Genomic DNA, 17,214 nt, shown 5'->3' on the forward strand with positions numbered 1-17,214 from the left:
CATACCATAATTTCACCAGTTTAAGGATTCTCATCTGGTATTTCAGGGGACTGGCCTCATAAAAGGCTCTATTGGTAAGTATATGTAGGTAGATTCTCACAGACTTCATTGAACATCATAGGCCTTAACTGTCTTCCCATCTTCTGCACCGATGTACAGCCTCAAGTGGCCTGCGTTAGGCAGCCAGATCACCCCAAAAATGACTGGTCCTTGCCAACCCAGTGTATTCCAAATTTTAGGCAACAGTCCATGGGGGCAGTAGAAAATTGCAGGTTGTGAGGAGGACCCAGAGAAACTGCTTGAGGCTTCTTGCAGTTATATTTAGGGTGATGGGAAAATGAGGCCAAGATTAATAGTCGGCAGTGACATTTCAGTACATGCACCTCCATGTAAGTTTGCTTTGTGGTCCCGATCTATGACTGAGCCCAGGAACCATGGGAATCTTGGGGCAATGTGAATAAATGCAAAGTGTCCTGAAGTGTGTTTATTTGGTCCCCTCAACTAGGAAAAAGAATAGAGGCCTCATCTGAGGTGGTTTGCAAAATGGAAACTGCCCCTCAAACGTCTGTTCCAACTTGTTTCCAGAATGGGTTGCCAAACTACTAGTAAAAATAATCCAACTTGTCACTTAGGTTAATGTACCAGTGGTTTCTATAGAGGAATCAATTTCAAGACCAGGTTCTTCTGAGGGAGAAAAATAACCCCCAAATGAATTCAATTCGCTACACCTGTAGTACAAAATTCTACTTAGCAAAAGATTTAGTGAACATTTCAAACTTTCCTTATTCTGCAAAACCTCAAATGTTTACTTTGACCCCTCAAAAGTGTGCTGACTTCCAGAAAACTAGTACCAGGAGCCGACTGATAAAGAGTGCAGAATCCCCACTGGAAGAAGACATTTTTTGAAAATAAACCTCACATACACATAGATGTGGGGGTGAGGGATCATGAGAATGCTGGGCGGGAGGGTTGAGTGAAATGGCAGGGGCCATGTCTCAGTGATTCAGGATTTAGAAGCAAAATGTCTCAGGCCATCCTGATTTGAAGTTGACTGTTAAAGCTTGAGACAGCAGCCAATGGGAGATAAAGATGTTGAGTGTTGAGACATCAAGACTGGAGAGCTGGGTGTGTGGAAAGATTAAGTATATGAAGCCCAAGGACCAATTGAGAAACCTTCCCCGGAAGGGCCAATGACACACCTTTGCTGCGTTGATAGGGAATGTGCAAGTGAGTGTTCTTACAGCCAGGCTTGGCAGTAGGAGAAAACAGGGATAAAGTGACTCCAGAAGAGCAGTGACAAGGTGGTAGTAGTCAGGTGTGAGGGCAGCAAAACCTGAAGAACTGAAAGGTTGGTGAGTTTTCTGCTCCCTGCTTTAACTACCTATATAAGCGGAAAACTGGAAATTAGGATCCTGGTTCTGTATTTCCAAAACGGCCAGGTCTCAGACCCAGAGATAATTGAAATGGAGAAAGGGACTAGTAGTTTTGCAGCTGTTGTGTTAATAAACACTAAATCTTCCCCTCTGATAGCGGATAGAAAAGGACCCATGTCCCTGAGGACTTGGATATGGGGGATGATTTGACATTGATACCAGAGGATCTAAGAAAGCTATTGTGGTTTCTGTTTGACAGGAAAGCCAGGTGACAAATGGACTCCATGGCTAAGTTCAGTTTCTTGTGGGTCAAACAGGTGTGCAGACCCTTCAAGATAGTTCTCTGATTAGCAGGAAGGAATACAATAGAAAGCCCAACACTGGGCCCCAAGCTTATGAAAGTAAGATCCATAATGTTAGGAAAGAAAGGCCAAGAGGAACTTCAAATGGCACATACTCCCCATGCACCAAGATGGCATGTGAAGAAAGACTGCAATGTGTGTACATCTGAGGTTAGGGTCATTGATGGAGACAAAAAGCAAGCATATGCCCTTTTAAACTGCCTTATCTGGTGCCAGCAAACAGCTGATAGATTCTGGTCATGATGGGTGGCCAGAAACTTAACCGTTACAGCTTAGTGCTTAATGTATGATGTAGTATATAGAATAGAATATCATACCTCAGGCACTTTGAAAGCTCCTGACCAGAAAAATACCTTTACAATCAGCATCAAGTGGGAAATTAAACATTTTATCTTCTCAGTGTGGATATCAGAAAGCCCTGTCTTTCCAGGACTATAGTATCTCAAACTCCCCTGCTCTCTGCTACAGTCTAATCTGAATAGCTATTGATCAGCTCACATCACCCTCTGTATTGATGACATGTTTACTGATCTTGGTGGAAAGGAGGTAGGGAATACTTTGGAAGCCCTAGGAAGACATTTATGCTGGAGGGAGGAAGAATTCACTATTCTACTCCATCAAAGAAGATTTTTAGGGTCCAATATCTTTTTTTTTAAAGATTTATTTATTTATACAAGCACTGGGGTACAGGCCAAAGGTTCGGGAGGGGGAGAGAATTCACCAGAGACAGAGTGGGGAGCAGAACAGGCAGAAGGATAGAAGTGTACTGCTGAGGGGAGTCTCGGGCGAGACAGGAGAGGTCTGCCTCTCCATGTGGGAATCTCTCTGGCCAGCCGGGAATTGAACTGGCGCTGCAGAGGCTGCGAACAGCTTCACAGCGCTGGCCTCAACCCGCTGCACCACCGGGAAGGCCAAGGTCCAATATCTTGGTCAGCAAATGAAGGTACATGGGTCAAATCTGGCATTCCGCCTGTTTTTGTAATCTTTAATTGGTATGTAGCCATGTCCATTTATGTTTTATCTATGGCTGCTTTTGTGCTACATTGGCAGAGAGATGAGTAATTTTGTCAGAGACCATCTGACCCACAAGCCTATCAGGTCCTGACACATTTACTAACTGAGCCCTACAATAAAAGTTTGGTCACACTGGGTCTCGGGCAGGAATGGGGTATTTTCTCCAACAGAAAGGTCAAGATAATATGTCTTACAGCTCTTAGCACTAAAAAAGAGGCAGTTTTTTATGGGCCCTTTGGCCCAGTTTTTTATGGGATTTGGGAAAAAGCTTATTTCACACTTGAAAATATTGCTCTTGCCAAATTACTTGCTGATCAGAAGGCTGCAGGAGTTACTGAAGCTGCCCTTCGATCTGCCACGAAGGACAAAGCAGGCCCCACCATCCGAGGTATCTGTGTTCATGTGTGGTTTTCTGTGTTGTCTCTGCAAGTCTCAATAACAGTCACAGGCCCTGTGTATTATCAATCAATGCCTCCTCTTTTGCAGCAGAGATATTTACCATTCAAAAAGCAATTCCTGGAGCTACTGAGCTCCCTCTGCACTAAGCCTACTCTCATGTTCTGGTGTGGGCAGATGCATTAAGGAAGCTTAGGTGTTTTTTTTTTTAATTTTTGTGTAAAAATTCTTGCACATACATCATGAGATGTTTTCAGGTTTTTGCTTATATTTTAAATGGTGTCTAATTTCATTTACTGAGTTTGTTGTTGGATTTTTATAAATACCTTCTGACCTTAGTAAATTTATCTATGCTAATTTAAAAATGTAAATTCTTTTAATTTTCTACATACAAAAGAATGCTGTTTGCAAACAATGCATTGTATGATTTTCTTTCTAATCTTTATGTACTTCATTCCTTTCTTGCCTTGTTGCTTGCTTTTAGATAAGCTTATTTTTTAATCATTGGAAAATACAACACAATAAAATTGGGATCAGAGGGTATCCTTTTCATTTCCAACATCTGAGAGAAAGCTCTCAATATTTCTCCATTAAAATACTGATTTTTTTGGTGCATATTCTTTATTAAATTAGGTGAGCTGCCATTTACTTCAGGTTTACTATAAATATTTTTAAATCATTAGTAAAAATTGAATTTTATTTAATCCACCTTCCTTCTTAGATTGTCTTGATAGTCCTTATTATGTTTTTCCCAATTCACTGTTTTTCTTCGTCTAAGTCTAACTTGTTGTTAAACATTACTTATGTTCTTAACAAGTTGAGAAGTTTTAATTCTAAAATTTTCATTTAATTAAAATAATTTGCTCCCAGTAGTGGAGGCAACAAATCAAAATCAATGTATTAGCAAGGCTGCACTACCTCTGATGTCTCGGAGAAAGAATCCTTCCTTGTCTGTTCTAGTTTTGGTGGTTACCAGCAATTGTGTTCCTTGACTATTCCCCAATCTCTGCCTCTTGTCACAGGGGCTTCTCCCAGCCTGCAAATTCTCTAACAAGAATATTAGTCATTGCATTAAGGCTAACCCTATCTAGTCCAGTGTGACCTCATCTTAAAATTATATCTGCAAACACCCTACTTCCAGGTAAGTCATACTCTCAGGTACCCAGCGAGGGTAGGACTTGAATATATATTTTTGTTTTTATTTTTTTATTTTTTTATTTTATTTTATTATTTTTTTTTTTTTCGAGTCAGGGTCTCGCTATGTTGCCCAGGCTGGAGTGCAGTGGCTATTCACAGGCGCGATCCCACTACTGATCAGCACGGGAGTTTTGACCTGCTCCGTTTCCGACCTGGGCCGGTTCACCCCTCCTTAGGCAACCTGGTGGTCCCCCGCTCCCGGGAGGTCACCATATTGATGCCGAACTTAGTGCGGACACCCGATCGGCATAGCGCACTGCAGCCCAGAACTCCTGGGCTCAAGCGATCCTCCTGCCTCTGCCTCCCGAGTAGCTGGGACTACAGGCGCGCGCCACCACGCCCGGCAATTTTTGGAGGATACAGTTTAATTCACAACACCTGGGTTCAATTTTCTTCTGAAAATCTCCATGTATCATCTCATTTCTTGACTATAAATCACAGTTATTTTAAAGTCTTGTTCGGATCACCCCAACATCTACATCTTTCTCTGCGTTTATGTTGTCTGTGTGGTCTAAGTGTGTTTTCTATGTATGCCTGGATATTGTTGATGGAGTACCAGCTACTGTTGCATAGTTTGTAGGCATAAGATCCATGTACTAGTCAAATCCACGAGGGGGTTGGTGAAAGGAATGCAACCAGATTTTAAAAAATAACCCTGAGATCACAGGAGGTTCAAAATCACCTATATGTATTCAATGGAAAACATAAAAGGGCAGTCAAAATCTGTGAGCCCAAACTCAAAAAATTTTGGCAGGCATGAGTTTGATTTTACATTCTCACTGGGGTGGGATACCATAACCAATCAATCTGTGAAATATAAATAGTACACATATGAAGTGAACAGTGATGAGGACCATGGTGGTGCAGTTGTAAAGGGGCCTTGGAAATTTTCTGTAAGATAAATGGGATATCTTTGGAACATTTTAAGCAAAGTTGAGCTGAACTTAACTTAAAAATAATCCCTTGATTTGATGGCTGGTTTGAGATTTGAGTAAGAAATCCTGCTACAGAGCCACGCACAGGACCTAACAGGTGATAGATCAACAGAGACGGCCCTGGTCATGCTCCCTCGTCTTAGCCATTATCCTTCACTACTTGCCCAGGGTGTCACAGTATTTTACAGAAAAATCATGGGTAAGATACTGCCTCAATCTTCTGGAAAACAGAAATACAGTGTTTTGAAGTCACTTAGAATAAATCTAAACTTTTCCTTAAATTGGTAGGCCCTTAGTTCAATAGCACTCTCTGGGACTACTACTCAATAGTATAAAGAAATGAACTATCAATTAACCTGGCTGGATGGCCAGAGAATTATAGAATATTATGTAGCCAGAAGACTGGAGTTTGGGTCACCTGTCACCACCAAATACCAATAAAGTAGAAACAGAAACTGAGTCTTTTTTTTTTTTTTTAAGATTTATTTATGCATACAAGAACTAGGGTACAGGCCAGAGGTTGTGTGGAGGCGGGGTGGGGGGCGAGAGGATTCACCAGAGACAGAGTGGGGAGCAGAACAAGCAGATCTACTGAAATACACGGCTGAGGAGAGCAGTGGGCGAGCCAGGAGAGGTCTGCTGTGCAATGTGGGTAGCTCCCTGGCTGGGGATGCTTAACTCCTTGTGCCACCAGGAGGCCCCAGGAATTGAATCTTTTTATTTATTCATGCATACAAGAACTGGGGTACAGGCCAGAGATGCAGGGGGTGAGAGGATTCACCAGAGTCAGAGTGGGAAACAGAACAGGCAGATCAACCAAAGTACACTGCTGAGGGGAGCAGCGGGCGAGACAAGAGAGGTCTGACGTGCTATGTGGGTAGCTCCCTGGCTGGCCGGGGATCGAACTCGTGCTGCAGAGGCTGGGGATAGCTTCACAGTGCTGTGCCCAACCCCCTGCGCCACCAGGAAGGCCCCAGGAACGAATCTTTAAGGTGCGCTTTAATCAGACAGCTGGCAATCTGGAAGAAGGGGGTTAACACCCTAAAGAAACTGTTCACATTTCATTTCCAGCTGGCTTTTCATAGTGAGTTGAACAAAAGACAGTTCAGCAGTAAGCAGCCCTTCACGGCTGCCAGGAGCTTGGTGATGTCCAGCCCCCTGGAGCTCCTTATCGCCCTCCTGGACCCTTGGCCTCATGTGCGTTCCACTCACTGTGCTGAGGCTGCTCTTTAGACAGCATTGGCTCCCTGCACTCCTCCAGATGTGTCTTTGGGCTGGAAAATTCACTCAGAGCAGACAGGCCACAAACAATATGTGTGTGCAAATTTCCTACTAAATACTCTTCCACATAGTGTCGTCTTTTTTTTTTTTAAATAGAGGAACTGGGGTATAGGCCAGAGGTGTGGGGGGTGGGGGAGTGGAAGGATTCACCAGAGACAGAGTGGGGAGCAGAACAGGCAGACTGACTGAAATACACTGCTGAGGCAAGTCAGGAGAGGTCTGCTGCGCCACGTGTGGGTTAGCTCCCTCCATGGCCGGGGATTGAACTCAGGCCATAGGGTGATAGTCCTGAGCCATTCTGACCCCTAGGCCACCAGGGAGGGGTGGGGGCCATGGGGCTCCTCACCCCATAGTGGGCGCTTATGGGGTTTGGGGCAATTGTGGGAATCTGTGCAGGTGAAATTTGAATGCGGTGGTTTGGCTTCTGAAGGAGGACAGCTGGGCAGGACGCGGCGTAGCAGGTCTCCACCGCCAAGTGGGGCTGGGAACCGAAACGTTAGGGTGGATGTGGAATGTCATTCCAGAAACCCGGGTCGGTCCCGGGTTGAACTCGAGAGTGATCTAGATCGGTGACTTAGATCTCCCCCATCCCCCCAGGCAAGGATGGGCTGTCCTTGAAACCGATAGAATTTCAAATATCTGAGCTGCTCCCAGCAACCGCCGGTCACCACAGGGGGCGCCTGACAACGTCGCTTCCGTGTCCGCCACTCCAGCCCTACAAATGGCCGCCCTGGCAGCCTTTTTTGGACGGAGCTCGCTTTTCATCTCTCAAACTCGGCGTCACTTGTGTGGAAGGAGGAGAGAAATGAGCAGCAATTCCACTCCTGAGCAAGGAGGAGAGCGGGACACCCGCTTCCCGCCGGCGGCGTGGAGGCACTTCCGGCTGCGCCTCCCCCGCCCCCCCCAGCCGGCGGCCCGCGCTCGGCCTTGCGCCCGCCCCGCCCGCCGGCGGCTCCGGGCCCGCTGCTGATTGAGTCCCAGCCCGGGGGCACGGTTCGCCCTTCGGGGGCCCCACCTGCCACCTATTGACCTCTTAGCTTACATTCCAGTCATCCTGATTTTTCTCTGCTCCTCAAAAAGCAGGATGGCCAGTGTGCCCGTGGGTTATCTGCACACTTTTATCTTCCCTCTGCCAGGAAATATGCAGGTGAGCCTGGCTCCTCTCACCATTCAGCTTTGAAGACTCAACTCGGTGGTCACCTCTTCACCCGACCACATCTAACCCATTCACTACGCCTTATATTGTTTTCACAGCAGGCCTGAGGAAACACCCCTCCATGCTCCCCCTTCCCCCTTCCGTCCCCTTGTTTCCTGCTTCAAGGTACTAAGCAGGCCTCAGGAGCTGGCATGGGCTGCAGAGGGCCAGGAAGTGGGTCACAGTCTCCAGATTCCCCTGCACTGGCCTCCTGACCCTCCAGGGGACCCTAAGTCTAGAGCATACACTTTCCAGAGGCTCTGGCACCATTCTGGCAAGTGGAGTAAGAGTTTGGCACAGTGCACCATTAGAGAAGCAACACCTGGATGGTTGCTGTTCCGTCAGTCAGACCCACATTGTGAGCTACTGCCTGGCAGGGTCAGGGTGGACCTCTGCTGCCTGGACCTGCCTCTGCCCCATGGTCTCTGCCCACTCAGGTATTGGGCTGAGTGTAGCTCAGCTCACTCCACCCTGGGCTTCGGTGGTTGCCAGGAGGGGTGAAGCTGTAGGAGGACCAGGGCTATAGAGGGCCTGAGAGACACTTCTGTTGTCCTTCCCTGTGATACCGGAATTGTCAGGCCTAGCCTCCCAGCCAGGAACGGATCCCAGGCTGCAGGAGGAGCGCTGAGCCCCAGCCACTAAACCACCACAGGTTGGTGTCTCACGAAGCCACAGCAGGAACTTCGCAGACTCTCAGGCAAGCAAGCGAGAAGAGGCAGGTTTGTTTATAGAAAGAAAAAGTTTACTGAGGAGAAAAAGAACAGAAATAAAGTGGGACTCCCAGGCCATGAAACCAGGCCAGGGAGGGGCAAGGAAGCCCAAGTGGAGTCCTGTCTCAGGGAATATAGACCTTCTTTCCCTCATCATCCTGAAGCTCCACCAGTCTCTCTGTGATTGGTTAGTTCTCAGCTGTCTCACTTAATCTGCCACTGAGGGGGTTATGGGATCTTTACATTCCTTATCTAACAGGTTTGTCTCTCCCCATTTGTTGCATCTTCCCCCTTGTTGATAGCTTTATCTTTATGGCCCAGTCTTCCCGATGAGCACCCCTGCATTTCAGAGAAAGTTAAACATCAGCTATTGAAGAAAAACAGGCTGCCGCCCACTGGTCTTAGTGCTGACCCCTTCTCATCTCCCCCTTGCATAAATGAATCTGCTGCCCTAGTTAAACCACTCTCCCTTTCCCAAACTCCACCATCCTTTATCACTCGAAGGAAACCAAGGCCAGCATTAACACATTCCTCTAGTTGTCCTTATCTCTGAAGCCTTCCTAAACTCTTCAGAGGTCCCCTCCTGCAATGTCCCTAAAACTGCCTAATAACCCTAGCTTGCCCTCGGATTCACCTATGAGCAAGATGTTCTAAGAGTGGATTCAGACATACCAAGGAACCTAGATTTGCATGGATTGGTTTTGGTCCTAAAATGTACTATGTAGGACTTCTTAGAATGTAGTGGGGTTTCATAAGAGATTTCCCGGGATGGGGAGAACCCAAGGGTTGGGCTGAGAATCATGTAGGACTTTACCAAGGGAATTGCTGCATTTTCTGGGCTATGTGAACAAAAGGATGCTGAGTGAGCTGCACTGTTAGAGGGTGAGCCCTTGGTGATCATTCTAGGTTACAAGATTATGACTTCTAGGGTCTTTAGGAAAGGTGTAGAAACTGTAAGGTCCTTTGCTCTAACACCGTGATGTTTCACACAGTGCACAGATAGGGGAAGGGGGCAGGACATCAAGTACTGGGGGTTTTCAAAGTGGGGGACATGCCATAAAGTGGGAGTGGGCCTTAGACAAGTGACCACAGGAAACATGACTGCGGGGGGTGAGAGGAGCCACGAGAGACAGAGTGGCTGTGGATTGCGGTGCTTAACACCTTGTGCCACCAGGGAGGCCCGAAAGTTATTTGTTTATTTTTTTAAAGATTATTTATTTGTGCATGGGACCCTCTTCTCCCCCTACCCTAGGTGCTGAGGGGCCTGGGCTTTCCTGAGAAAGATGTCAGCCTCCTGGCTCAGCTTGCCCATTCCCCACCAGGCCCACAGAGATCACAAGACCACAGGAAGAAGTGAGACCGATTTAATTTACAAATAAACATTGGAACAGCCCATCAGAAGGGAGCCTGATGGTCCACAGTTGGAGGTTGGAGAGAAAGGCCATCATGGAGGGCTAGGCCCCCAAGCAGAGTGGGAACAGTATGAGAGTTGGCATTGGGAGTGGCAAGAAGCTTGTCCCTGTGCTCAGCAGGTACTGGCAGAGCCTGCAGAGAGAATGGAGGCCTCACAACAAGGTCATTTCATGGACACCCCCCTCTGTCTTAGGCAACTGGAGGACAGGACAGTCCCATCTTCCATAGGGCATGATATTTATAAACTCTCCAAGTACTTGGAAGTCTCTGGAAGAAGCCTGTACTTACCTGGAGAAATGAGTGGAACAGCCTTCTCAGATATAGGGCTGAGAAAGGAACAGATCAGATTAGCATTCTCAGACCTTCTGTCCTCTGCCACCAAGATCCCTGTGCCCCTTTCCCAGAGGGCATACTACCTTGCTATTCTTTCATATAATGCCATGGGTGAAAGCTTTCTCTGATTTGGGCTGTTCAGGGTTGATTATCAGCAAATAACAAATTCCAGTGCAAGTCTGGGGAACAGACTTTATTTTTTTTTAAAGAACAGACTTCCTTTTTTTTTTTTTTTTAAATATTTATTTATTCATGGGGTCTCCCTGACAGTGCAAGAGGTTAAGATGCAGCACTATGAAGCTATCCACAGCCACTGCAGCCACTGCAGCACGAGTTCGATCCCCAGCCAGGGAGGTGACCCACATGGCACAGCACACCTCTCTGACTTGCCTGCTGCTCCCCTCAGCAGTGTATTTCAGCCAGTCTGTCTGTTCTTTTCCCCACTCTGTCTCTGGTGGATCCTCTCACCCCCACATCTCTGGACTGTACCCCAGTTCTTGCATGCACAAATAAATAATCTTTAAAAAAATAAACAACTTTCGGGCTTCCCTGGTGGCACAAGGGGTTAAGCACCGCAATCCACAGCCACTCTGTCTCTGGTGGATCCTCCCACCCCCCCGCATCTCTGGCTTGAACTCCAGCTCTTGTATGCATAAATAAATAAATCTTAAAAAAATAAATAAATAAACAACTTTCATTTTAAAAAAAAAGATGTATGCATACAAGAACTGGGGTATAAGTCAGAGGGGTGTGTGTGTGGGGGGGTTGGTGGTGGTAGTGAGAGGATTCACCAGAGAGAGAGGGAAGCAGAACAGGCAGATCTACTGAAACACACTGAGACAGGAGAGGTCTGCTGCACCATGTGGGTAGCTCCCTGGCCAGGGCTAGAACTCGTGCTGCAGTGGCTGGTGATAGCTTGATAGCTCTGTGTCTTTAACCCCTGCGCCACTAGGGAGGCCCCAGGAAGCATCTTTCTGCATGTTGTACAACTACCCTAAAAGGTACATACACAGGGACTCTGTCTCACCTTTTCTGGTTGTTCATGCATTTGCATTTGCCACCTGAGAGAGGAAGAAATGTCAGTGCAAAGAGTCTGGGGAGCTTGCCTGCTTCCCGCTCTTTCCCTCCCCCCTCCTTCTGGTTTTCACCCCTTGCCCCCCAGCCCTAATCCTGGTGCTCACTCAGGGCAAAAAGGATTCCAGCAATGCACATCAGTCCTGCACAGATCAATCCGCCCAGCTGCAGACTTTCCCAGTCTAGGGGAGCACAGAGAGTAAGTGAGGATCGGAACCGGGAGCCAGCTTGTTTCTGCCTCCTCACTCGTCAAAAAAAAATCCATATTAAAGATTTATTTATTTACGCATACAAGAACTGGGTGTAGGCTAGAGGTGTGGGAGGTGAGAGGATTCACCAGAGTGGGGAGCAGAACAGGCAGAGCTACTGAAATACACTGCTGAGGAGAGCAGCAGGTGAGACAGGAGAGGTCTGCAGCGCCATGTGGGTAGCTCCCTGGCCAGGATTGAATTTATGCTGCAGTGGCTGCCCATAGCTTGATAGCACTGTGTCTTTAATCCCTGCACCACCAGGTAGGGCCCTCATCCAGAAGAGATTTACAAGCACCTGCTTGTGCGGATGCTCCTGCATTCCAGGTGAGGAGAAAAACAAGCCAGTACATAGATATAATATTTGGTGGGAAGCACTAGGAAGAAAAAGTAAAGCAAAAGGGTAGAGAAAGAAGGAGGTTTAAAAGATGATCAGGAAGCCTTTCTGAAAAGTGGCATTTGAGATGAGGTTCAAGATTATGAGTGTGTGCCGGGACACTAGAGAATAGCCAGGAAGTGAAGAGGAAACCTATTTGGGGTACTGTACAGTTTCTTTCATTCCTTTTTTTTTTTTTTTTATTTAACGATTATTTATTTATTTATTTATTTATACAAGAACCAGGGTAGAGGCCAGATGCGCGGGACAGTGAGAGGATTCACTAGAGACAGAGTGGGGAGCAGAACAGGCAGACTGACAAAATATGTTGCTGAGGGGAACAGCGGGCGAGACAGGAGGGGTCTACCATGCCATGTGGGTTTCTCCCTGGCTGGCTGGGATTGAAACTGCTCTGCAGACAGCTTCACAGTGCAGCACTCAACCACCTGCGCCACCAGGGAGGCCCTCTTTCTTTTTTTTAAGGATTTCTTTATTTATGCATACAAGAACTGGGGTACAGGCCAGAGGTGTGGGGGGTGAGAGGATTCACCAGAGACAGAGTGGGGAACAGAACAGGCAGACTGACTGAAATACACTGCTGAGGGGAGCAGCGGGCGAGCCAGGAGAGGTCTGCTGCACCAAGTGGTAGCAGCCTGGCTGGGGATCTAACTCATGTTGCAGTGGCTGCAGACAGGTTAGGTCTTAACCTGGGTGTGGATAGGTTGCATCTTAACCCCCGCGCATACCAGGTAGGCCGTACTGTACAGTTTCAAGGAGCTGGGTGCAAGGGAACACAAGTGAGAGGGTGGAAAGGAAAGAGATTAGTTGTGAGAGCCAGCATCTCCAACCCTTTTACCAGAATTTTTCCTAATATCAGTGGCTCCTTTCCTCCTTGCTAGAATGAGGCTTTCCAAAGACCTAGAGAATTCTTTAATCCCCAATCCTCCTCCTTCCCCACCCCACCAAGCCCTACTCTGTCTCCTCTGGGCTCTACATCACCCCTTGCCACCTTATCTAACAAATTGATGCAGGATCAGCAAGGGTAAGGGTGGGGAGGGCGAGGGATATCGGCTCTTACCATAGTAGAAGGGACTGTCTTTATCTGTGGGGAAAGGAAATAAATATCACGAATGAATGAAGGAGTGAATGAGGATCGGAACCAGGAGGCAGAAACGGGTCTTAAAGGAAAAACATAGGGCAGTTTGAGGTCTCACTCACCAACTGTGTCATTGGCTTCCAAGGCTGGCAGGCCTGGGTGGGAGAAGCAGAGGGACTGAGTGTTAATTCATGACACTAGTTTTGAAATGAGTAAGTAGGCAGAACCCCAGCCTGGAGAGGCAAGGATGACCAGCTTTGTGGGGGGGCACCTTGGGGATCATGAGTTCCCTTCCTCCTACCTTCCCCAATGCTAAACAGTCCTGGGATTTTGTCTCTCACCCCTTAACTTCCCTGCCATTCCCCATACAGTCCTTTCCTGCTATTTCTCAGACTTCCTGCCATTCTTTCTTGCACTGGAAATGGGATGGTGTATTGGTATCTTTTTACCTTCTCCTGAAAAGCTTCCTACACAGACCCTGGCTGATGCTTTGCTTTCTGAAGAAATAGGGAATGCCTTTCTCTCTATACCAAAAAATGATTACAGTTTACCCGAGTTCAATTATTTGGGATAACTTTTGCAATACCCACTCAGTACCTGTACTATTATTTTTCTTTAAATTGACAGTTTATTTTTTAAAATTTTATTTATTTATTTATTATTTTTAAAAGATTTATTTATTTATTTATACAAGCACTGGGTACAGTGAGAAGCGCGGGAGGGTGAGAGAATTCACCAGAGCCAGAGTGGGGAGCAGAGCAGGCAGAGGGGAGCAGCGGGCGTCAGGAGAGGTCTATGCGCCATGTGGGACCCTCCTCCGGTGGCCGGGTTGCAGCTGGGGATTGAACAGGCGCTGCAGAGGCTGCGGGCAGCTTCACAACCCAGCGCTCAACCGCTGCGCCACCGGGGAGGCCCTTTAAATTGACAGTTTAAATGAAAATGCATTTATTTGACATCTGGCCTGCTTTGGGAGATGCTGCTCTTCATCTCCTTGGTGGGCAGGTGAGTGACAGTGGGAAGGACTCACCTGCCAGTGCCAGAAGAAGGCTCCAGGTCACTTGGTCCATGTCACAGCTGCAGGTCAGGGCTGCAGAGGAGAGGGGACAGGTTGGGGTCAGGTAGCCCCACCTACTGTCCCTGGCCTCATAGTGCCTGGTGGAATCCCAAGGGTGTACTTGCTTAGGGGGCATTCAGGGTAAAGTTGCTAGTTTCTTTCCTTATCTAGAAATGATGATAGTATATAGCTGGTCCTCTAATAGCACCTTTCAAGTTGATAGAAAAAAAAAAAATCCCAGTTTGAACAAAACAACCACCTTTCTGCTTTCATTATGCATCTTTTGCTTAAAATTGCAGTTTCCAAGAACCTATTGACAACATTCCATGAGGACTTAATGTAATGTCTTGTGGAGTTGTATGAATTTAGTGCTAGTTCAGGCCTCACACCAATGTGCCTGCACATAGTTAGTGCCATTTTATTTAGTGTTTTTTTTTTTAAAGATTTATTTATTTATGCATACAAGAGCTAGGGTGTAGACCAGAGGTGCAGGGGGAGGGTGAGAGGATCCACCAGAGAGAGAGTGGGGAACAGAACAGGTGGACTGACTGAAATACACTGCTGAGGGGAGCAGTGGGCGAGATATGAGAGGACTGCTGCGCAATGTGAGTCACCTCCTTGGCTGGGGATTGAACTCATACTGCAGTGGCTGTGGAGAGCTTCATAGTGCTGAGACTTAACCTCATGTGCCACCAGGGAGGCCTAAGTGCCATTTTATAAGGCTTTGTTAAAACCTAATCAGATGCCTAACTCAAAGCTCAAGAGAGGGCTGCTTGTAACTCAGGCTTTGGTGCCTGCCTTCCTGACCTCACACATAGGGCCCTAGGCTATTGTTTCCAAATATCTGGGCTTGGGGCACTCTCCTGCTGAATTCTTGGCCTCCACAGAGGACACACCCAGGGCTGTGCAGTGGAGAGGAGCAGTAATTAAGAACACAGCAGAAGCAGAAGTAGGGGGGTGGGCGGGGGGTGGGTAGTGCTACCACTAGCAGCAGGCAAGAGACCTATACCCTCACCCCTGCCAGGGACTCTAAATCCAAGCAGCCCTAAATTCCACCCTCAGTCCAGATTGCCACCAGGGAATTACCTGGCAAGTGGGACACTGCTTCTTTCTCCTTAGAGTAGGATCTATTCTTGTCCCATTTACCAGTCCCCGCTGGGACTGTGTCCTTGAGATAAGACCCTTCCCAGCATTCTATATTGTTAGCTGCAGGCAGGCATAGGGATGGTCAGTGTTCCTTGTGAAAACTATTGTAATTAACTGCTGAGCCCAACTGACTGGATTTCAATCCCCCCTCAGCCACTTAACAGCTGTGTGACTCAGCCAGTTACCTAACTTCTCTGTGCGTTGGTGTCCTGTAAAAGGAGGATAATTATAATTAACAACCACATACGGTATTGATTGCAATAAATGAGTTACTGTATGTCAAATCTAAGAATAGTGGTTAGCACATAGCACTTACTAAGACGTAATTACCCAGGTCCTTTTGACACAGAAGGGAGTGGAAGGAAAGGACATTAACACTACTTTTGAACACGGTGGGTGTTGATTTTAAATAGTCTCTGAAGCTGGCCCTCCTTTGGCTTCAGGTCTCTACTCTTCCACAACCCTGGAATTCCTGGATCATTAGAGTCTCAACTTCACTTTATCACATTCTTTAGCCAAAGTCTGGCTCTGTTTCCTCCAGCCCTCAACCCCCACCCGCCCCTCCATCCCAAATGACAGCGCTCTCAGCAGGCAACCTCCAATCCTCAAAATCCCCAAACACAGCCCCATTAGTGAGAATACCTGGGCACCCACCATCCCTTCCTCAGACTGGTATCCTTGGCCACCCTACCCTCGGAGCATAGGCAGTGCCAGCCCCCACCCCTCCACCGTTCTGAACTCACCTAAGGGCCAGGTGCAGAGAGCAGGTCTGAGGCTGCTGTGTTCAGCCCAGGTGGGTTCCGGCTCTTTAAACCCAGTAGCCCCGCCCAGGGCAACAATACTATCTGGCCGGAGGGAACTGGTCTTACGTCTTAGACTCTTGCAGCTCCTTCTCCCAGTGTGCTCTTAAGGACACAGCTTGCCCTGTCATACCCAGCACAGAGCAGAACTCTGAGGGGCTCTTGCTGAGGGTGGGGTGGGAGGGAGAGACAGGATGGTCCTCAGACCCTTCTCTGGAGAAGGTGGACTTTCAACTTCTTTAGCTCGTCTAGATCCTAAAAGAGGGATGCTGGAGGGGAACAAGGTGTTTCCAGGGTGTTTCTCGGTTCTTAACTTATCTTAGTTCCAGGAGTTCTATGTGGAGCTGCCCTGGGGAAGGTGGAGTGACAAGCAGTCACGGGCTATCAGGGGAAGGTGGAGTGACAAGCAGTCAGGGGCTATCCCTGAGGCTCCACTTGCCCAGACTTCCAATGGCTTTCCCTTGGCCTGAGTACTCAGTGGCGGAGAGGTTTGTGGTCGATGGGCCACAGATTGTGATACTCTGACCAGACCTGATACCCATTAGGCTCAAGGAGACTGATGGCTGGAATCAGAAACCTCCTAGGTCCAGGACCTGGTTTTCCTGCCTACCTCACAGTGGGCCCCAGCAGATGGGGTGGGCTGCCTTCCTCTATGTCCCCACCTCCATGCCTGCCACATGTACTCCTGGCCAAACTCACTTCTTTCCCCTTACCCCACCACATATGGGCCTTTAGCCTGTGTCCTTGGTCCTGGATGACCCCAGGCCCTTATTCTGTTCCTTCTCCCCGCCCCCAATTCCTCTCTGTTCACAGCTTCTCCCAATGGATGGTGTCCAAGTGAAGGCAGGAATGTTGCCTCCCTTATTCCCAAGGCTCAGTCATGGACACCAATAATTATATTTTGATTGTATCATTGAGTCAATGAGGATAAGAAACCATCAAAGGCATTCAGAGCTGGGAAGCAGGGACAGGACAAGGCCAGAATCAAGGTGGGAAGGATTCATGTAGACAGCAAGGGGTAGGGCATTTCCAGTGTGAACATGAGGCATCTCCTCATGAAACCTTCCACGGTGCTCCCTGCTTTCAAAATTTTGTTTCTGCACAGATTAAGACCAGGAGCCCTGGGGCGGGAAAGAGCTAGATCTGAGCCCAGTTCTGCCACTTGCTGATTGGATGATTCCAGGTAGCTTCTTCATCATTGTGAGCTTCAA

The 17,214-nt window shown here is 47.7% G+C and overlaps 1 protein-coding gene across 1 annotated transcript; it reads right to left on the minus strand.

The window, feature by feature from the left end:
• Window positions 1-11,373: 11,373 nt before the first annotated feature.
• Window positions 11,374-14,070, minus strand: FXYD4 (FXYD domain containing ion transport regulator 4; the record flags this gene model as incomplete). Its single annotated transcript, XM_084245467.1, has 4 exons — window positions 11,374-11,465; window positions 12,986-13,009; window positions 13,126-13,158; window positions 14,031-14,070. 4 exons carry the CDS (start codon window positions 14,068-14,070, stop codon window positions 11,374-11,376), a joined length of 189 nt encoding a protein of 62 aa, XP_084101593.1.
• Between the last annotated feature and the right edge of the window lie 3,144 nt (window positions 14,071-17,214).

Source organism: Talpa europaea (assembly GCF_964194135.1).
Source record: "Talpa europaea genome assembly, chromosome: 10".
NCBI lineage: Eukaryota > Metazoa > Chordata > Mammalia > Eulipotyphla > Talpidae > Talpa > Talpa europaea.